The sequence below is a fragment of the Phaenicophaeus curvirostris genome, chromosome 5 (assembly GCF_032191515.1).
Source record: "Phaenicophaeus curvirostris isolate KB17595 chromosome 5, BPBGC_Pcur_1.0, whole genome shotgun sequence".
NCBI lineage: Eukaryota > Metazoa > Chordata > Aves > Cuculiformes > Cuculidae > Phaenicophaeus > Phaenicophaeus curvirostris.
The window spans coordinates 41,933,606-41,956,531 of NC_091396.1; the positions used below are offsets into that span (position 1 = coordinate 41,933,606).

At 41.4% G+C, this 22,926-nt stretch overlaps 1 protein-coding gene across 2 annotated transcripts in view; it reads right to left on the minus strand.

Moving 5' to 3' along the window:
* The window catches only part of BAZ1A (bromodomain adjacent to zinc finger domain 1A), a 65,125-nt gene that overhangs the window by 41,932 nt on the left and 267 nt on the right, over nucleotides 1-22,926 (minus strand). The window contains exons 2-4 of one of the 2 annotated variants that reach the window (XM_069858436.1): nucleotides 22,496-22,645; nucleotides 14,725-15,003; nucleotides 2,537-2,680 (exon numbers count right to left, since the gene is read on the minus strand). In XM_069858436.1, the coding sequence (XP_069714537.1) occupies nucleotides 2,537-2,680; nucleotides 14,725-15,003; nucleotides 22,496-22,608 (536 nt within the window). In that variant the 5' untranslated portion in view covers nucleotides 22,609-22,645. Of the gene's footprint in view, nucleotides 1-2,536; nucleotides 2,681-14,724; nucleotides 15,004-22,495; nucleotides 22,699-22,926 lie in introns of those variants that run through there. The other variant, XM_069858437.1, reaches the window with a different exon arrangement.

Genomic DNA, 22,926 nt, shown 5'->3' on the forward strand with positions numbered 1-22,926 from the left:
ATGAAGGCAGAAAAACAGGTTGAAGATGATAAAGAAAGTCTGAATGATGAGGTTCCAATGGCATTATTTTCAAAAACGTTGTTACTTCTGCTTGCATCCCAAAATTTACAGAAACAATTAAGCCTTCCCCAAAATAAACACTATACTTCATTTCAAACTGAATACACACCAAAACGTACTGCCACAAACCAGCCAGCAAACCAAGGAGAAATTTTTCTTCTACTGTTGCTGATGTGGTTGATGGTTCACATTACTCGTAGCCCTGGCAGGAGGAATGCCATGAATTAAGCTGCAGCTAGTATTGTATGCAGCTGGCTTTACAAGCCCCTCAATCTCCAGTCTACTGCTGAGTGCTAAAGTGAATGCAAGAGTTCAACTTTACACCCAAGTCTACCAGTTTAAGGTATGAACACTGCTAATCTATGATACCACAGGGTCCTGGGGCATAGCACCACTGGTTTAAGATATTAGAAGACTGCTACGTTTTGCTTCTAAACCCAGGCCTTTCAAAGCAGCCTGTTTTTCTGAGGGAGTGCCGGAGTGAGTGAGAGCGTCCTGGCCTCTTTCTCTCTGTACAACCTCAGCTTTTACCACAAAACACAATAAAAAAGGTCAGTAGCAACACTTGTACAGAAAGAGTGGCTATTTCTGCCCCACATAGACAGGAATAGGGTCAGAGAAAGGCTGGTATCTCTAATTACGTCTATTTTCAGTTAAGATTCTCTAGCCTTACAGATTCTTTAGGAAAAATATTTGCAGATGGCCCATCAATCTGTGCTTGTGCTCCCCTCCCCCTCTCTCACAAACACACCAAGCATCTGCTGTACCATTGTTTATCAGCACTGCAGCTTTACACCAAGGCTGGGCCTCAAAACCTAGAGATTTGTGTGCAGACAGAGGCAGAACTGTGGTTCTGCATGTCAACTTGACATTGGTCCCAAGGGAAGTAACAGCCATACTCTCCACATCCAAGTTTCTCCATAAGCAGCAAAATATAGTCCCTGAAGGACGAATCACAGAATCACAGAAGTGAAGTCTGCACATATCAAGAATATATCCAGAAACTAACTGGAGCATTATTAGACACTCGCATTCATCATAAAAATACCTGCTTAGAACTTCCAGTAAGCATTTTAAAGCTGTAACAAGTTTGCGATTTAAGCTTTCAGCATAAATGTTAGTTATGCCACAGAACGGTGCTTAAAAAAAAAATCTGTACATTCTCTTATAAAGAGAAGTCTTGTGAGAAAAACTATTTTCCCTCCCTTCCCTGCCTTGTCAAAATAAGTAATCAGGTGAGCAGGACCAGAGGCTGACTGGGAGCGTAAGACTCAGTCTTGCTACCAGCTCCGCATGCATTGAAGCGACAGCAATATAAAAGGATCCATCCCACAGTCAGCTCTATACGCGCTTGCATTATTCCAAGAATAACCTCCTCTCAAATGCCATATGCCTTATGGAACACAGGAAATGCATTTAATTTCACAAATACGTAGGACCTCTTCACAAACAACTTGGACACTATCTGCAAGAGACAGCAGAGAATTTAAAAAATTATTTATCTCCTGTTATTCTCTTAGCCTAGTGAGGAGCTCCACCCTAGTTATTTAAGGAATGTCAGAACATGGAAGTCTTCATGCAACAATCAATGAAAATAACTTCTGCATCCACATGACATCTCAAAGCCAATGACAGTTCACGTAAACCCTGTGTGTTACAGATACAAGATTGGGGCCCTTCAAACCCTCTCGTTGTGCTTATGAAGAACAAAAATCCTTCTTATTATACTGCTAGGATAAGCTACGTATATAAGCTCAATTGCTGGTTGGTAAAGGGTTGCTCCAAATTAAATGCCACAATCAGAGCCAAGAGCACTCCTACTCAATGTTTTAAGCTACTCCTGCCTACAGGCAGTTCCTTAAAACAAGACACACACTGTTTCACTGCACCTAAAATCATAATCAAATCCATGAAATGCAATGGTATACATTTATATGGATATGTGCACAATGAAGAAAGCTTTGTACATTTTTATATTTTGGACACAAACACATTAAGTTTCTAGAAAGACTTCTCATGGAGTTCCACTAAGAATATGTCCTCTTATTATACGGCTATCTCAACTCTGAGCCCCATGATGGAAGTGAAACAATACATCATGCTAGCTAGTACCAGACTGTAGAAATACAGAATGTGATTATATTTTCCAAGCTATAGCAGGACAGTTTCTGCAGCACAGAGAGGACTAGTGATAGACAGACATGTGGCTCTTCCACCACCTCAACAGAAACACTGTCATCGCACACAGATTAACAACGATCATTCTGTAGGTACTCCATTTCTCACAATGCACCGTTCTCTGGTGAATTACACACAGCATAACTGGCATCCATGAATATTCAGGTTGTCACCTTCAGCTGGCTGAACACTCACAATCCATACAGATCAAAGATTTTGGTTTGGTCAGACTCTGCCAAGTTCACTTCAGTCATTTCTGCTCAGCCCAAGTGCTTTATAAAGTAGAAGTATTATTTACCCATTCTGTGCAGAGCTACTGTGTGCTTCTGAGTCGTCACTGTCGCTGATGACAATTGTATCTCCATCAGTGCTGCTGGCATGGCCATTCGCCATTCCATTGTGATGGGCTGGAGCAATGACTTCCAAAATCTTACACTGCAACCTGAAATAAAACACAGACATTTATTACTGTCAAAGTCTTCCACTACAGCAAGGAGTAGGCATTGTAGCAGGTGCTGTTTTAAGAATATATATATATACATAACCAAACATTGCATTGTCTACTAAATAAGTAAATACCCAAGAGCCTTGCACTGAAATACTAGGTAAAATATTAATGAGTTCCATCTAATAAATTAACAAATTCATCTGCTTACACAGCTATCAGCTTCGCTACTCAGTACAACAAATCATGTCACTGGCAGAATTATTTGTGGCTGTGATTTTTTTTTCCAAGTTCTCACTTAAGTAAACTACAAGTTAACTTAATGTGTTACTTCAAAACTAGACATCAAGCATTTCACATTTATTTTGACAGCAGTCTAAGAAAAGGAAAAGATTTTCAGATCCCAAAGCGTTTTTACTTATAAGAGATCATCTTCTGCTGTTGATGACCTAAATAAACAAGGCTGAAATGATCATTATGCATCTAATCTTAATAATGGCCCATTTATCTCCTGACACATATTAAGGCTCCATCTGGCACGCACACAATTGACAAAACAAGTCTATCCCTTTGCCATCCTGAATGCAGGTTATAAAAGGCAGAATTAACTACATATTAAAAGTATAATTAATTGACACTTCATGCTGGGTAACGTAATGCTGGTTCGTAACCACTAACTTTCACCCCTCTCTGGAATTCCACAGTTCGTATTTTTTAGTTTCATTTCCTAAAGCCTTGTCTGCTTCATGAAAATTAACTATTGCAGTCAATGGATGCTGTCACAAACTACCACTAAGAACTCAAAGGGTAGGGGGAGAAAGAACACATAATAAAACTCTTCTCTGGGCAACAAACACCATCACTTGAAATTAATAAAATGGAGAATAAATGAAGCACAGGGCTTGAATTGCATCACACCTAAGTTAATAACAAACCAACCGAAAAACCCCAACAAATTTATGACAGACAAATTTAAGTATTTTTCTGTCTGAACTGATCACTGGCAAAAAGGGAACAAGGTAAAAATATTTTTAAACACTTCTTTCTGCAAGCAGACAGTACTATCCAAAATCTGCACAAATTGGGGGGGGGGGGGGGGGGGCCGGAACAGGAGGAGAAAAGAAGGGGGCAGAGGGAGAAAATTAAAATATTGTAGGTAGTTTTCACTTGCGAATTTAGCTAGGGCCAGTGATGCAGTTAGTGCCTGTAGCTGTCCTCCCCAAGCCTCTCCCCAACAAGAGGCAAGCTCCAAGATGCTCCAACAGGATATGTTATTTAAAAAAATAAAGATAATAATAAAAAAAAACTCATTAATATCCCTACATATTCCTAAAGACAACAACATGAACAATGTTTAATTATACACTGGGACACCAGAGCTGCCTGCAAGCACAGGCAGCCTGAGTCCACCAGACTGACCGCAGGCATGCTGCCATTCCAACACAGCCGGTCCCATTTCCAAAACTGGCTGGTCTGGAAGACGTGTTTTCCTGGTGAGTGCAGCTCAAGCTAATTAACTGTACAAATCCAAAAAGACTCTGCGTTAAGAGCCAAGAACACCCAAGTAAGCAATGGAGACAGAACCCAGTGTTCACAAAATCAGCCAAAGTCCAACAAGGCTCATTAAGGTCCGGCCCAGCACCAGACTCTGGCCAAGTCCTAGGAGAAAAGTCTGTCATTGCATTGTCTTGTTTTTCCAGCATTAGGAACATCACATCCTTCTCTTCATACTGAATAACATGGAGTTGACTGCATGCAAGAATGTCTATTATAAAGCCATTTTTTGAAATTCAACAAAGATCACCTGCTAAAAAGCCTACTTAGAATTCTGTTCCAGATTATAAAATATACTTCCTAGAGAGTTCAAGTCAATTTAAAACACATTTCTAAATTAATTTCTAACAGAAAGTAATCAAACACACCAACGCTGAGGGCTGTTGACAGTTTTCTGACGCTTACCCTTTGAGGAGCACTAGAGGGGGCGCGTAGACACCAAATGTGCAGTCGCAGCCCAAGAGCCACATGAACGCTACATCCAACCTGCCTTATCCCTAGCCAGGGAAGGACAAAGAGGCACACGCACACACACACATATATGAAATCAAATCAGCCCCCTTGGACAAAAAGACTGGAATACTTATTCACCGAGTGTCTTAACAATGCTTCGTTTACCTGTTTGTCCATCAGAGACCCCTGTAATTTACAGGATAACACATCTCCTTCTACAAGAATGGAAAAGATATATTCTATATACTTGATTCAGTAAGTAGGGAAATCCCCAATCCAGCTGCTGTTTCTTTGGGGGTTTTTTGCCTTTTCCTTACCAAATGAGGAGAATGATTAATGGAATAAGCTGTCACAGAAAGCAAGTGATTCTCTATCCTCTATGCTTTCATTTAAATAATTACTAGAAATCTTTGGGGAAGGAGTCAAGCAAAATACACATTACCTGGCTCAGTAAAAGCATAATCCAATGAAATGTAATGGTTACCGATTAAAGAAAGTGATACAACCTTTCCTTCTGGCATTAAAGAAATAATAATCTATGAACTGAGACTTGTTAGCCTTGCTACAGTCAAGTCATGGCTAGTAGCTGCCAATTCCTGGGCTAAGAAAGGCAAAGATACTGTGCTTCCAGTACAAACTAAGGTTTGTTTTTCTTGATAACCTAATAATTCCCTGAGTTCATTTATTACGAGTCTTAATTTTATATCATAAAACACATAAATAAAACAGAGCTGAAAGCTGAAGCAAGACCATCAAATGAAGTACTTGAAATACGTTCTAAAAAAAGGATACCTTAAGATCTTTACAGAGCTTATGTTGAATCAAAATCACACTCACTATTTCCCATAAAATAAGAACTAGGGGCACCTCAATCTAAAAAGACACCGTGTTAAAGTAAATTAATACCTACCCCAATACCCCCCTCAGTCAGGAAGCACTTCCTTCAGGTAACAAAATGGATCATGAAAAAGCTTACAACCACACTAAGTGAATGCTAGAAGTATTCAGAAAAACATCAGATAAACTAAGAAGTCATCATGAACTTTTACACAATAGGCCCAGCAACTCTAGCTCAGATAGTGACTGTCAAAAGGTAGAACAGTAGGAAGGATTACCCAGTACTCCAACTCCTCCCTCTTTCTGGACTACAAGCTATCAACAACAGGGTACACGTCCTCTGACCTATCTCAAAGACGACCTTTATGCTCACATATTTGTTTTTTCTTAAGCATGGAAATCAAGCTCTTTAGGTCCTCTGATGTTATGGCAAAGGTTCCAAGAAGTGCTTTGCCTACAAGATTAAATCTGTTGTTTCTTTAAGAAGAACAACAATACCGCAGCCCAAAAGTTTAAACACAAACAAAGAGGAGGTATCACAAATTTATTTTTTTTTAAATATCAGTGCACATCATCTCTCTCAAAAGAAAAAAAACCTGAGATCATCCTTTGATTTCCATGAATTTTGACTAGGCCTGTTCAGTTGGATAGGTGAAAGAATGTAACTGACTCCCAGCAATCTAACAGCAGGAGACACTAAGCCAAGGAGCCACAAGCACCAGACATAGTTTCTCTGGAAAACCAAATCCATCCACCTCTCTAGAATAATTCTGGGCTTTCCTTTGCAGTTCCTTCTTCCAGCCACGTACTTTGTACAGCTCTTGCTTTTTGTAGCTCTGGCACTCAGTATCATTTATTGATTACATTAAATTAAATTCAGTTAGGTGGGGGGGGGTAAGGTTGCAACAACAAAACCACAAAACGAACAAACAAACAAAAAACAAACAAACAAAAAAAAAAGCCCTAAACGTAAACCAGCGACCTACCATGAAGAGGTGGGTAAGTTTTTGTCCTATCAGCTACTTCAAGCAGCTCATTGAAGGATCTCATGAGAACTAGAGCATGTCCAAGAGGCAAATAATTGGCCGCAGACAGATGCAGAGGAGGAAGGAGAAGTAGTAAGACCTCCATCACTCAGAGCCCCAAGACACTATAGTTCCTGGAGTAGCTCAGTGATTTCAGTAGATGGCCTTCCTAACTGAACAGTGACACCTAGACAAGTGAACCCTGGGATACCAGGAAAGCCTGTCTCAGGGAAACTACACACAAGCAGCCGGCAAAACATGGTGCATGCTTTAAATTCATCAGTATTGCAAGACGGGAGTGATGAAAGAAAACCCAGAACCTTTGTTTTGGTACGGCTTACTTGCCAATTTCTCTTTCATTCAGCTCAGCAACTCAAAGGCATGTACAGAAGCTATGAGTTGCAGGACAAGCAGGCATTTCCATCTACCTCCACTGAAGCAGTAGAAGAACACATTTTGAAGAAGAGAAGCTGCATCCTCTTATGTAACAGGCCAAAATCGGCTATGCCAGGATGTCAGACAGAAACCTTGACCCTACAATTACTGGCACTTTCACTTGCCCAGAGAAGTTCTTCCTAAATGCTGAGTAGGCCTTTATATCCAGCCAAGGCTAGAGTTACAAGCTGTGAGAGGAGAGATCACATGCCTGTCAATGGAGCATTCTCCACTATAGCTTTTGACCTGGCTGGCACTAATTACTGCGATAGAAATAATAGTCTACTACTCTGCTGTGTCCTCATTTCAAGTCAAAAAGCAAGATCCCTTGAAGGCCTAGACAAGTTGCAAATGTGCCCCTGTATGCTTTACAATAAGCAGACAAAAATCAACCCTTCAATGTAGAAGTCTGTTTCAAATGGATCAGTGAGGAGTACCGCAATACTTTGAGGTCAACTTTTAATATAAAGAAAGAAAATTATCAGTAAGTCAGATGCAAATGAAAATTCACTTTTTAAAACAAAAACACCAATGAAAGCATAGCCTTCCTAAGGTCTAAATTAAAATAGCACACATACTCTAATAGTACATAAAGTTAGTTGTACACAGAAAACCCCAAGAGTCAGTAACGTAAGAAGCTAGTGTAGCAAGTACCAGTAAGTACCAAAAAGCTATAGCCTCATTCTGTTTTGTCAGCTTTTAGTAAGTTTTTAAGGAGTAAATGTCAGGTAAGTGCAGTAACTCAAAATCCTTTTAACAGTTCTCATACACTTGAAAGTAATTAGAGAGATAAAAGCAAGACAAGATCTGAAGAAATAAGTGACATCTTTTACTAAGCTAACTGGTACAGTTTAATGCACACAGAAAATAAAAGCACACAACAAGGAGACAAGTTTTCTGCACACAATGGCTTTCTGAAACACACTAAATGCTCCTGGTTTTGAGTTTTAGCTTCTTAATTTGTCTGTCAATTACAGGTGAGATTACATGCTTCAAAGACACAACTAAGAAGTATGGTTTAGCCTGGCACAAGAGAATCCTGTATACACAGTAGCTGCATCCGCTGTCTCCTGTGGAATTTGTACAGCACTAACAATAACACCAGTATTTGCACTGGTTTGACTGCACAGGCTGCAGTTCAGAGTACTGTCCTGATTTTTAAAAAAACAACCAAATAAACAAACAGCACCAAAAAAACCCAAAATCACAAAACAAACCAACCAAACCTCATAGTTTTGTAACTATAAAAGTAGAGATTGTGCAGAGAAATTAGAGCTAACAGAGACTGGCAGTGCCCAAAAATAGTTGCAACAGCTGTTCAAGAATCTATAGGAAAGGAGTTATAGGTTCTCTCCCAGGTATCATTACCTGATAGCTTCCATTGGTCAAATATAAATATATTTATATCCCAAAGGATTTAACGGCAGTGGAAAGTGAATTCCTTAAATGAGATTTTTCCAGGCCAGGAGTTGACTGATCCTTAAACAGCAGTGCAGGAAGAGCACAAATTGCACTTGCGCTATGAATAGGTAAGCTGCTCTCCAGCACTGCCAGCTATGCTGCTTCATAAGAACTGCACTAACTTTGCTATTGGAATTCAAATTCAAAAATTCAAAATAAAGTAAGAAACTTTGTTTGTATGCAGGAACTTATGCTTAAGCCTCACCACTACAAAAGTCACTATAACTTTCTGATGCAGACATTAGCTCCAGTGCAGACACATCCACTCGGCTTTGATGCCTATGTGTCAAAGGGGAAAACTTGCTGGTGGACTAGAAACTAATTTAATTTCATTGTAACTTGTTAGAGTCTAGATATGGAAGACACTATCAAGTGGTCTTATATTAACTTATCCTAGCTTTGGAAGACAAATACACACACGCATATATATCTATTTATATAAGCAAGCGATATCTTGTCGCCAGATTGAATGAAAAAGTTGGGAAATTAGCTATAACCTAATTTCTTACAACGATTACCTTCTACCATCCTAAATCTGTATCAGTTAGACATACTCATGGTGAGCAACACACTTACGGCGCCCCAGTTAAGACTTAGAGATGAAAACAGTATGCAAATCTTTTAATAGGCCTAATGCAGTGGTTAATCCACTATGAACAGCCCTAAAGCACTGGGACACCAGCCAAACAATTGATGAGTTAAAAAAAGACGTTTCACTTACAGACAAGGTTGTTCTGCTATTAATTATGTTTCCTACAGCTTGGCAACAGTCAACATCAGATCACTCAGAGCACAGAAAGATGTTAACCTATACCTCATGTATGATCAGACGCAGCAATCTACTTAACAGAGAATTTCATCTCTTACTTCTGTAAGTAGGTTTATTTTTAAAAAACTACTTCCTCTTAAAGCATTCTGGTGTTGCTTGCTCACAGATATTAGGCAAGTATTCTTCTGCAGTGGTGTCATCTAGTGGTCAAATTCAATGAAAAACATATATTCCTTTTTTTATATCTGTCACATTCAGTATGGTTTCTTCATTCTTATACACTATCTAATTTAAGCAACCTATTTTAGTCTGCAGGTGGCTGATGTTTTAATTAAGTTCCATACTAATGTTTGGACAACAACCAGTTGTCCCCCACCCTCCACAGGGAAGGGAGGACATCATCCCATCAGCTATTTTTAAGGACGGGGGAGGGGGAGCTGAAGACCTGATATTGTTGTCCAACCTAAAACTTCAGATTTCTTCACTGTTCAAGTCAGCTGCAAGCCTACAGATTAATTAACTAATTGTCACCCTGCTCACTTGTATTCCCTACTAATAACAGGCATTATTTCTTGTGATAGCACCCAGTCTCAGAACACTGATGATAAATCACAACCAGTCTTTTACGATGCTTTAAATCTAGTTTTCCCCCCGACAAATTAAAATAATCAAGAAAAAAAAAAGGGCAAAATAGCAAAAGCACACTCCCAACTTCAAGGGGAAAGGAACAGGTCCTACAACTCAGTGAGTTTCACAGTTGTAAGTTTTATTTGGCTGGTCCAAGGTATGCACTGAAGTTACTTCAGATGGGCCTTTCACACCACGTAGTTCCAGCTTTCAGGTAATTGCCTTCAGATGCCAAGATGTTAAAAATCAATTTCACAAGTTTTAAGTACCAATAATATTTAGTACTTTAAGTACCAATTGTGCTAAGAGAGCAACAAATGGGACAGGGTGCTGCAAGAGATGTCATTCCTTGCAGAAAAACAAAAGGCCAACTAGTATCGTATGGGTATTAAAATTTAAGTCCTGAAAAGCAAATATAAGAAGCAATTCCAGTGATGTAGTCAACATTTTTCCCCTGCTTCAATAAAGTGTGAACTAAAACAATAACTGCTTATTTTACATCTTAATTGACCACTGTTAAGATGAAATATTGCTCTGATATTGCCCCTCAAAACCTCTAATAATTTCCATGTCTTTTTCAATAAATTACATTCCATTACATTACCATGTCCAATTTAACATTACTTAGAGTCATCCTTTTTCAATTCCTTTGCAACTCAGCCAATCTTAAACTTAAATTAAGTTTTCTGTCTATATTGTACAATGTTTCAAATCATTATTTTATCTTTTACAAAGACAGTCCTAGAAAAAACATTGTTATACAACTCCTACCATCCTTCACCTGTGAATCCAAGTACCTCACACTGTAAAGCATAGCATAGCTGTCACTTTGCAGAAAATTCAGTTTGGACACGAAAGCTGGACACACACACAAACCAAAGGAGATGGTCATTTTGAATCAAAACATCATCTGAAAGAGTTAAAGAGCAGGCACAATTATCTCCTTCTATTAGACTACCAGATCACACACATCATTTTCAGAGACTGAATGAACAAACCACATCATAGGACTGGAGGGCTTGCCCTGCAATTTCTTTCTGGTTGATAAGGGCTGTTAAGACACTAGGTATACCAAAACAACAGGAAGCCTGAGTATCTTCCAAACTCCCTGAGTTCCTCCTAGCAGACCTCAGCAACAAGGCGGAAGCAGTCACATTCAAAACTGAGCAGCATAATAAAAGGCTAAAAAGCAGAAGGGCCCAATAGGGACACAAGATCACAAAAAGCAACGGGGTATCAGATTCTGCAACAAACAGAACAAGTTGGTTGGAAACAAGAACCACTAATCTTGGTTGTCAGCCGACTGAATATGAGCCAGCAGTGTGCCCAGGTGGCCAAGAAGGCCAATGGCATCTTGGCTTGGATCAGAAACGGTGCGACCAGCAGGTCCAGGGGGGTTATTCTCCCTCTGTACTCAGCACTGGTGAAACTGCTCCTCGAATACTGTGTTCAGTTCTGGGCCCCTCACCACAAGAAGGATGTTGAGGCTCTGGAGCGAGTCCAGAGAAGAGCAACAAAGCTGGTGAGGGGGCTGGAGAACAGGCCTTATGAGGAGCGGCTGAGAGAGCTGGGGTTGTTTAGCCTGGAGAAGAGGAGGCTGAGGGGAGACCTCATTGCTATAAAGACCATAACTACCTGAAAGGAGGTTGTAGAGAGGAGGGTGCTGGCCTCTTCTCCCAAGTGACAGGGGACAGGACTAGAGGGAATGGCCTCAAGCTCTGCCAGGAGAGATTTAGGCTGGACATAAGGAAAAAATTTTTCACAGAAAGGGTCATTGGGCACTGGAACAGGCTGCCCAGGGAGGTGGTTGAGTCCCCTTCCCTGGAGGTGTTTAAGGCATGGGTGGACAAGGAGCTAAGGGGCACTCTTCTGCCTAGCCTCTGCACAAAGCCCTTGTCCTCTTACCCTTTCTAGATCACCTGCCCACTGCTTACAGAACTTCATGTGCTCAAGATAAAAACATATACATTAAGTCAGAATGTTAACCCCCTAGTGCTTGGGTTCCCTCACATTTATTTTTTTCAAAATCTAGAAAGCTGCATCAAGCAATCTATCCTATGAGAATCTTACATGTGCAAATTTAAGAACTACAAGTATCAATACTTAAATTGCTTGAGCAACCTTCCTTTACCTGTGGTTACACATGCAATATCTTGTAGGCTTCGCATTAAATGATGCAGGGAGCTCATATAACAAATGAGCCTGCACATTCAAAAAACTTCAGACATAAATGCAGTGGAACAGTTTACACTACCATAACACAACTGGATTTTCATGATCCGCCAAATTCTGCTCGTCTCATAGGATGCTATTACATTATAGACTGACTGTGACCAATTTTGCTAGAGGAGATCACAAAAATATAGCTGCACATGACAAACATACTCAAATCTCTGTTGAGCAGCCGTGTTATGCACAAGTAACATGAGTTGGTATACTTAAGCGCCAACATACGGGATTCAAAATATAGGCCAAACTCAATTGTTAATTGGGCAGAAGAATAAACTACACCTCACCTCCTCCCATTTCTTATTCTTTAATTTTGTATCTCTAAGCATAAAAACCCCTCTGCATTACCATTTTATTCACAGTTTCCTGAGTTTAGTATTAAAGGCCTGAACTAGCTCTCTGCTACACATTGGTCTAGAGTATAACTGGCATACAATCAGCTAAGGCGAATTTTTCATGCTTCATTTTACCAGACAAATTCACACTTACGTAGTTTAAAACACACAATCTCTAACAGGTTAGTTTTTGATGGCAATAATTTGAACTGAATCTTCAGTATTTTGAATGATACCTAGCACACTCCAAAAACTTAAGAAATTAATATTCTATTAATTTTATTCTATTATTTTTGTTCTATTAATTCTATTAATTCATTGATCTGTGAAAGGAGAACATCAACACAAAGTTGTTAAATATGTATCTCAACACATGTTTGAATACCCAAGAAGACTGAATCAGACACTGGTAAAAAATAACAGCGCTCCCCTCATGATACAAGCATATCATGACTATATGAACAGAACCCGGCCTGCACGTTAAGTAGAAACCATTTTTTTTTAGGGCAAACTTCAAAACTGATTTATGATAAACTGAAAAGTGAAGGCGATGCTGAACTTCAAAAAATGAAGACACAAGACAGACTCACATATAAGCCTACTTCTCATTTAAGCTCTGAGAATCTAAGGTACACGTGCAGAAATATTTTAGCTATGAGTTTAGAAAAGTAATAGAACGACAGGAGGGCTGGAAAAAAAGTTTGTTCTTCTAAAGACTTTTTTTGCTGTTAATTTGGAAACTGACAGAATCTTCAAAGATTGATAACAAAGGCATTTCATTGAGCAAATGAAAACCAACAGCTGAACTACACTGACAGTTCATAACATTCAGGTTGCTGGTTAAGAACAAAAGAAAGAAGAAAACACTTTAAGCAAAAGTAATACAGCGCTAGTAGTAATATGAGTCTTGTAATTAGAAAAGCATAAAGATGAGAAGGATAGAAACAAACTTTGGATGAAGGTTTTCTGAACAGAAAGCATCAAGCCTACCAAAGTCACTTTTGTCCTGGTTTTGCAGAACCAGGCTTCACTGCTTGAAAAGAATAGAGCAGGGAAGAGAAGGAAAGCTTTTCTATTAAGCACCAACCTGATGTACATGACCATACAAATTTCATTGCAACTTATCTTCTTCAGCACATCAAAACATTTTTTCTTCCCAACATAGGATAAAATTTGCCTTAAATAACATCTAGAGCAACTACTAAAACAACCCATACAGAATACCTGTATTCTCTGATAACCATCTTGAACCAGCCCACTCCTATCACCCAATACATATGAGATTACATGCAGAGACCTCAGGCTACCCGCAAAAGCCAATAGATTGTGCTCCGTCTACCCTTCAGTGTAAGCTGGCACCTTCCTGGGGAGGGGGACACGCCAACAAAAACTTCCAAACCCAGAAGAATCCCACAAACAAACCAACCAACCAACAAGCAACAGCCACAAACGCTTTAACGCATGTTCTGCAGGCATTTCCAAGTTGAGCATGTTTAAATCTTTCCCATTTTAAATCAAGTTAGGTGAAACTGTAAACACAGACCTTTTCTAGTCCCCTGCCAGAAGTTGCTTTAAAGAAAGACTCAAACTAGCTACACATTGTAGAACAACTTACATTACAGACCACATGTACCAATGATATCAGAAAGCATCTGAAGCTTTCCACGTTTTTAATCAGTATAAGATAACAAACACTTGTAATGTATAGATCAGTATAAGAATAAGCGTAACACCGAGTGGGGAAAATAAAAGCCATGCTAAATACCAGGCAATGACAACACTTCAGAATTACTTCCCAGCTTCTCTGAGAAGACACTCACAATTTTCGTCACTACTTCAAAAACAAAAATCCAACTTTCATCCATTTTTTTTTTTTTTAGTTCTCTATAGTTTGACCATTCTAATCACACAAAATAGCACGTGATTAATTGCACTCTGGATAATTTCAGCAAAACTTTCATGGAATTTTTAATTCACTGTAATTCTACAAACAACCCACCTTTCACACAAATACGCCTGATGCTCCTTTGCAAATCCACCATTCCAACTCAAAAATTACTGTGTCAAGAACTGAGAGAACTGTCCTGCCTTCACAGCTGCTTCCAAGCTAAGGAAAGAGATACCAAGCCCAGCAATATGATCCTACTTTTAATTAAAGCAAGTAGGAGCAGTAATGGTATAACTAGCTTAAGCATCACACCTCACTTCTGATGTGCTTGGAGTTTATTATCCTGATTTTTGGTTTAAATGAAGCACATACAAGTAACACCAACACCAAACAAGAAGAAATTCATACTTATTTTTAAATATACTTACCTTGCACCATTATTTCTAACTACTTCCACTGTTTCACCAACAAAATACCGATCCTTGACATAAGCAAAGATTTCATCACAGATCTCATGAAGTCGGGAACGATGGGTAAGGGTGGCTAAATAGAGAACTGGAATGATGAGCGCCTCTGGAAAACGCTGAAGATTCTGTCTGGCCTTCTTCTCCGATTCCAGTGCTTCCTGATACGTGAGTCCTGGTTTGCCTGTGACAGCACAGCTCCACACAAGGCTGTTGCACAGAATAGTGCGTTCAAAAAAATCACTGAAAAGAAAGAGGGCGGGGGAAGAGAGAAGGAAAACAGTTGAGTTCTGACTAACATTTTGAAAATGCTCAGTATTGATACAGCAGCAGATTTCTTTCATAAGCCTGAAATGCAAAGGCAGCTCTACTCCTGTACAAGCTGTAGATAATCATGGGTTATTTACCACTTTCGACCATGGCAAGGTAAATCGCTATTGTAAAACTGAAGTCTCCTCTCACTACAGACTACAGTAACAGAGCATCCAGACTCGGAAGTGCTGCAAACAAATATTCATATATAAGAAGCATTATGTGTAAGAATAATCACAGTGAGCCAGTAAGTGTTATACAATCCTCACATCCTCTGCAAATATTTGCGGGAGGAGTCTAAAACTGTACAAATATAAAATAACTTTAAGATCACAGAAACATGCTGAAACTTACCAAGTCTGGTTTTGAGTGCCCTAGCTCACAAATGAAAATATGGGAGGGGTAAAAAAAAAATAATGTCAAGTGGTTCTCTAAATACTTTTTAGTCCTTCACTGTTTCATTGCTCTTTGAGAAAGCATTGAACTATTTTTTTCTACAGATTCTTCTCCTCTCATTCCATTAGCAAATACTGATTCTTCTCCTTCGCTTTATTTGTAGTTATGCTAAAATTATGTTGTTATTATTGCTTGCTTTCTAGACTACCATGGAATCAAGAATGACGAGCCTTCACTAATCAATATCTGTTAATTTTGACAGGTATCAGAAGAACAGTTGTTTGTTAAAATACCTTTTAGATTAAGTAGATGACATTGCTATTCAAAAAACCATGTTAAAACATACAATCTACTATGGATCAGTGATTGGATGGCAGAGCAATCTTTCAATATGCCCCAGTTCAGATAATGATTTTTATTTGCGGTCCTTTAAAAAATCGTAATGGGCTATTATTTATAAATATAAACCAACAACACAACATGACAAATTGAGTATTGTTCCACTCTTTGCCAGTTCAGCACACCTATTTCAAGGCAGACACGCAGGACTTTAAGAATACTAAACGCTAAATGAGATACCTACACTAAAGTTTTGCTCCTTTAAAAAAAACAAATCACACTACACAGTGTTCCATCTTTAAGAAGGTAGTACTGTTCAAATAATTTCTAGTAATAGAGTTAAATAATTGGACAGTTCACACTTCAAGGGGGTTTTTTGCAGGCTCCCAGCAAACTCCAGCTGGCAAATGTGCATCAGTTAGACTGATACAGATGATGATGTTCACTACAGTTGGACAGATGAATCCTAACATTTTGTAAATGAAAATGGAAACACTAGATGTGAGGACAATGGAGGGTGTTGGCTCAGACAATCCTTTCTGTATGAGCACAGGATTCCTCTGTGTGAGAAAGATGCTTTAGGAAGAACATCAGCTGCACAAAGGAGGAAAAGATGAGGAAGAGATATTTTATTTTAAAAACATTTAATAGCTAAAAGATTTCAGATTTGCATATCACCTGCATCTACTTAATACAGTACATGAATCTAACACCCGTAAGTAATAAAGAATTTGGGTTCACTTTCTCTAAACAAGAAAAGGAGAAGAACAAAGGAGAGAGAATGAGAGAACTTATTCTTCAGTATATGAAGGATGTATGGCTGTCAGTCATTCTTTGTGCATAAGACAGAATAGTCTTTTTCTTGCTGTGAACCATGGAGAATCAGTATCTTTAATATACAGAATAGTTAATTAAACATTTTAAAGAACAGGTTAGACAAAAAAGTCTTTTTTTTTAAAGGTGACAGAATACTTAAAACATGATCTCTTAGGTCTCTTCCTGCCCTACATTTCAATACTTCTGTATTGGATTTACAATAATTTTTAGTAGTCTTACTGACTTCGATGGATGAAGAAGTATTTACTCAAATAGTCATGCGGCTGTTTTGTTATATTTTTATTTCTCACTTACCAAAGAGGTGCTTGATAATTATCTTTAGCCAGGAAAGAGAAAGCCACATTAAGAGTTATTTAAAAATAGAACATAATTTTCAAAAATTATGAAAGGAAAAGGAAATAAAAGAAAGGGGAGAGAGAGCAGAGAGGGAAGGAGACTAAGGTTGATGCTGACAGTGTCCCTTTAAGAGCTGCTGTTACTCTTTGTGAGGGGACACCAGGCAGTCATGCTATTTAAAGCAACAGCATTGAACTTAGAGTGGTGGGGAGAACAACTAAAAAAAACCCCAAACCCAATCAACACCTCTCTAAAAAAAAATTAATCCATGACTACTACAAGTACAGCACTCCACTATTACTGTAACTGAAACATATTTGAGGAAAACATCTTTCCATTTGCATACAAGAGTAGTTTGTGTATCTAGTTTCATTCTCCTTCATTTCCTCTTTTGTTCTGAGTGGATTTCTGCCCCGCCAACTTACAGGGAAGAAAAAAAAATGTGCAAAAAAAAATTGCCTTCAATTCTGAAAGCATTATTTGCCTTTAGTTAGTCAGTACCTATAGCACATCAAAACCATCCTTGCCTTGGTCTGTTAACACAGTTTTATTGCAATGTTTTAATCATCTCATTTTAACTTGGTTTGAGAGAGAAGAAAACAAAATCCCAACAGTTTAGCTGTAGACTGTATTTACAGTACTCTTTCTGTCCCCGTTTCTCTCTGGTGCACATCCGTTTCCACAAAAAGATTTACAAAGAGTAGACACAACAGCTACCAAACCAAGAGAACAGCAGCACCAGCAATACCCTTTCTCTTCTAATAAAGAGAAATAATGCACTTGATTATATTCCATACTCAACATGAATCTAGCACAGCAAATGAATCTGCTGCTACATCGCATCCGAAACCTTATCTGCATCTTTACCTAGGGTATGACCAGCGTTCCGGGCTTCCTCACTGCTTCAAGATCTCTAACTCTTGACAACATGGAGAAAGAAGTTCATATAACCCATAAAGTGCATTTGCCTGCTAGAAGTCAAACAGGACTGCAGCACCCTGGTGAAGTGTCCACATCAGCTCAGCTACCTGAGGAGCAGGGACTAAAAACCGAGCTGTCTTTGCGGCAGTAGTTAATGCTGACTTCTCAGATGGATGTCTTTTTCTCATTTACATTATATAGTTAGCTTTCCATGCAAGGTAAGGTAAACAGCAAAGTTAGCCAGCAAATCATTCAGAAGTAGTTTAATACTGCCACTTTTTAGGTATCTGACAGAAGGCAATGTATTAACAGAAGGTAGAAATAAATTACTTGTAGGCTCTGTGCTGACTGTACTTGCAGTGGATATAAAAACCCAGCCTTAGAAATGGCAGATGCCTTTTGCCTGAACTGACCAAGTATTCCCACTGAGTCCAAGTTCCACTGTATTTTTAGTGTGTTTCAAGAATGTTTATTTTCATTCATTTTCTTAGCATATATCCAAAACAAGTTGATGGGGCAGTTCTTTTTCTTAAAAAGAATAATTATGTATCAGAGGATGTAAATATGAGAAAGTCGTGTAAGCAACTGAAATTTAAGAAAGAGGAAAAAAATCCTGAAGCCCCTATGAGAGCCTCTAACGTATAATCTATGATAGGAGGGGAGTCACAGAACACCAACTTTGCCATTCCAGATCACAAAAGTGTTCTCATACTCTGCCTTGTCACCAGAAATGGTCAACAATACATATTACAAAGAAGCACACAAAAGAAACAAAACTGAGAGAGAGACCTAACATTCCTTAATATTTGCAGGTGAATTATGCATTAAGGAATGCATTTCTAGTTATGAGTTTCTATTCAACAAAACAGAAAAAAACACCTAAGGACACCTAAAAAAGCCTTTTGAACAGATCTCTTTCTGACTTTAACCAGTAATTCCACAGGCTAATCTATAGAGAAGTTTCAGTAAGTTTTGAAGATGCAAAACTGCTCTTCTCCCTCTGCCCTGTATTTTAGAATAAGAAACATTCTCACCACTGCATCTATAGTAGTCATCATTTTCTTTCTCAGGTTGTCTTCACAAGCAAAGCTTCCCATATTTTATGGAAGTTTTCACTGTACGTTCTATATTAGCTATTAACTTTCCAGGCAAGGTGGAAAGGATTAACTTTCCACCAGTCAAAAAATGGTGATTAAATGTGTTTCTGGTGGTTTCATGTGTTTCTGGACTATCCCATGTATCTCATGCACCCTCCGTACTTGCTTTTCCAGCTAGTATTATGGCTCCAGAGGCTCTTGTTTGTCTGTCCCCGGGTCTGTCCCTCTAATCCGGACTACAAGCAGACATGAAGAACATCAGCCCCCATAATTCCTTTTACTCCTGATAAATGGAATCAAACACCGCCACCTCACTGCACCCCCTTTTAAAGGGTTACAAAACTACATGATGGTATTTCAGAGTAAAAAGGAAATACACTTTTAACGGGTAAGTCACTTTACAAAATACTAGTCTTGCCAAATTCTCCTCACATTAGCATAATGATTTCTTATATAGAGAAGAGTAATACTAATATACAATCTGTATTCATCTCTACAAAAGCTGCCATGGCCATGAAAGAACCTTTACAACACTGAGTTTGTGCCCTGTAAAAAAAAAAAAAAAAGTCCTAACCTTTTATAGTATTTAAAAGCATTCATATAGTTTAGCAAGAGGGTGAATTCAGGTTACCATATGCATCTATACAGCCCATCTGATCTCGTCAGACTCCAGAACTTTTAAATGCTTCTCTCAAAAAAATGCAAATTGCTATTGCAAAAGTAGACTCAGAGAAGCCCGATTCAAACAATGGAACAGCTAATATGCATTTCCTTCCATGAAACACCTAATACAATTTTTAAAAAGCAGCCCTCCCTATCCCTATTATTCTAATTGCCCTTGTTCAGGCAAAAGAGTGGGAAACGTTTTCAGAAGACATTAACTATTTGAAGCATCACTTTGCAACCAAGAGAGATGAGGATCAGCACCTTGGAAATTTGCTGAAAGATGACCCTATGTTCTCTAGTAAGTTATGCCACAGAAAACTAACATTAATCTGAACTTACTCATCTGTGGCAAGACACTTTGCAAAGTAAAAAATACTAAACTTTTCAATACAAAGTGCCGATTTTACCCAAGCGGACAAAAGACGGAATTAAAAAAAACACCACCACCTCCAACAAAATCCTCACCCCACATATACAAAAAACCAGCACAGCAGAGTTCTCTGCAGTTGTCCCAAATACCATATTCCAAGCCCTGACCCCTCCAAGCTAACCACTCACTGACATTTCTAGGGATTGCCTGTGTGAACACGTCTAAATTTATCTCTTTAATTCATGAACTCTGGTTAAATATGGAATTTGGTCTTCCCTACTTTTTCTTAGTGACATCCTTGCAGTGTAAATAAGTCTGTCAGAGTACTTAAAATATTTCCCAAACCCTCTGAGTGCAGAAAGATGTTCTAAAAGGATACTTTTCGTGCTGGAATTATGACAGAACTACATGCACCTGAAGTGTATTTCAGTGCAGTGTCAACAAACGCATGACAGTCATCTAATTACGTGATAATAATAATTGTAACCAGAAAAGCAGCTTTCAAAATATTGGAAGTTGGGGGAGGGGGACATAATTCCTACAGAAACAAGAGACTGTCAGCTCTTGCTCATTAGATTCTTATACGCGCTATAATGAAAATGCTCCTTACAGATCATCCAACAAGGTAATCCAACAGCCCCCTTCCCCTGAGAGTCTATCATCCAGGAGACTGTAAGGCATTACCCGCCAAAGTTACCTAATCCAGCTTCTTTAACATTTTATTAGGTAAAGCGTATTTGAGTGAGGAAAACAAGCCTAAACATGAAAAAGATTTAGGTGTGCTCCAATTTCATATGCTACAAATGAAAAGAATTTCAGATTTAATCTCATTAGTCTGCACATCTTCAGGAGGAAAAAAAAAGGCGAGCTTGGATACAGGGGCCTCATCGTAGGTGGGGATGGAGCTGGATCAGACTGGGGAATGAAGACACATTTATCAGCTTTGGAAAAAAGTCTGGCTGAATACTTTCCGTCCATTGTTCTCACAAGCGCTAAAGTGAGCGGCAGCAGGTTTGGGACTATCCGTGCAACGATTTCACGATTGCCACTACCTGAAGGGGCTACAAGAAAGCTGGGGAGGGACTGCTTACAAAGGCCTGTAGTGATAGGATGAGGGGGAATGGCTGCAAATTGGAGAGGGGCAGATTTAGATCAGACATAAGGAGGAATTTCTTCACGCCGAGGGTGTTAAGGCACCGGCACAGGTTGCCCAGGGAAGCTGTGGCTGCCCCATTCCTGGAGGTGTTCAAGGCCAGGTCCCTTCCAGCCCACAGCGTTCTAATGTTCTAGCACTTCACATGCGAGAAGTAAAAACCAACGGAGAGAAGGTGGAAGGAGAGGAGACCGAGAGCCCCCCCGGAGCCGAGATCCCGCCGGGACAGGTGCCCGCGGGCCGGGCGGCCCGGGCCCCGCCGGCAGGTGCAGCGCCATTTCCGCGCGGGTCACCGGCGGCTCGCGGGGCGGGGCGAGCGCGGGCCCGGCCGTGGCCCCGCGAGGCGGGTTGGGGTTGGGGGGGGGGAGCGGCCCGCGGCGCCCGTTACCGGCTGCGCCTCCCGCCCGCGCAACTTTCAGTTCCCCGGCGGGAGGAGAGGAGCGGGGCGTGAGAGTCGGGAGGAGAAGGGGCCGGCTCCCCGGGCAGGGGAGGGGGCCGCGGGATCCCCGCGCAGAAGAGGGGCAGGGGAATCCCTGCCCGGGGCGAGAGACCCGCCCTCTCCCCGCCGGGAAGGCGCGGGCTCCGCTCCCCGCCCCGCGCGCGCGCCCGCCGCCCTGACGGGGAATCCCCGCCCGCCCCAAGGCCGCCACCGCGCACGGGCCGCAGCGCCACGGGGAACGGGCACCGGGGGGGGGACGCGGACACCGCGTGGGGGGGGCAACGGACACGGGGGGGGGGCAACGGACACACGGACACGGGGGGGGACGACAGGGACACACGGACACGGGGGGGGACGACAGGGACACACGGACACGGAGGCGGCAGCGGACACACGGACACGGGGGGGAACACGACACACGGACACGGGGGGGCAACGGACACACGGACACGATGGGGGACGGCAGGGACACGGGGGGGGGACGGACACACGGACACGGTGGGGGACGACAGGGACACGGGGGGGGACGGACACACGGACACGATGGGGGACGGCAGGGACACGGGGGGGGGACGGACACACGGACACGGTGGGGGACGACAGGGACACGGGGGGGGACAGGAACACACGAACACGGGGGGCAACGGACACACGGACACGGTGGGGGACGACAGGGACACACGGACACGGGGGGGGGCAACGGACACACGGACCCGGGGGGGGAACACGACACACGGAGGACAACGGACACGGAGGTTGGGACACGGACGACGACGACACAAGGACAAGGGGGGGACACGGACAGACGGACGCGGGGGGGGGGGAGGAACACGGAGCCGGGGGAGGCACAGACGGGGTCTGTCTCTTACTCGTAGTTCCTGAAGATCTCGTTGGTGACCCTGCAGTAGAAGACGCGCTCGTCCGGCCGCAGGTCGGCGGGGGGCTGCTCCCGAACGAAGGGCTTTCGGTGCAGCAGCGGCATCGCCCCGCTCCGCGCTCTCTTCCTGCCCCGGGACCCGCTTCGAGGAGGAAGGGAAACAAATAACAAAACCGAAAAAGCGAACGGACGGCGGGAGCACAGCCCCCCCCAACCCCGAGCCCGGGGAGGAGGGAGCGGCGGCCCGGCGCGTCCCTCCCCCCGGGGGCGCCGGAGAAGGAGCGGGAGAAAGCGCCGGCGGCGGCGGCGGCCTTTTGTGTGCTGACACGCCGCTGCCTGCCTGGGACTGCACGCCGAGCGAGCGGCGGAGCCTCCCTCTCGCCCCCGCCCGCCTCTGCCGCACAATGGGGCCGTGACGCCCAA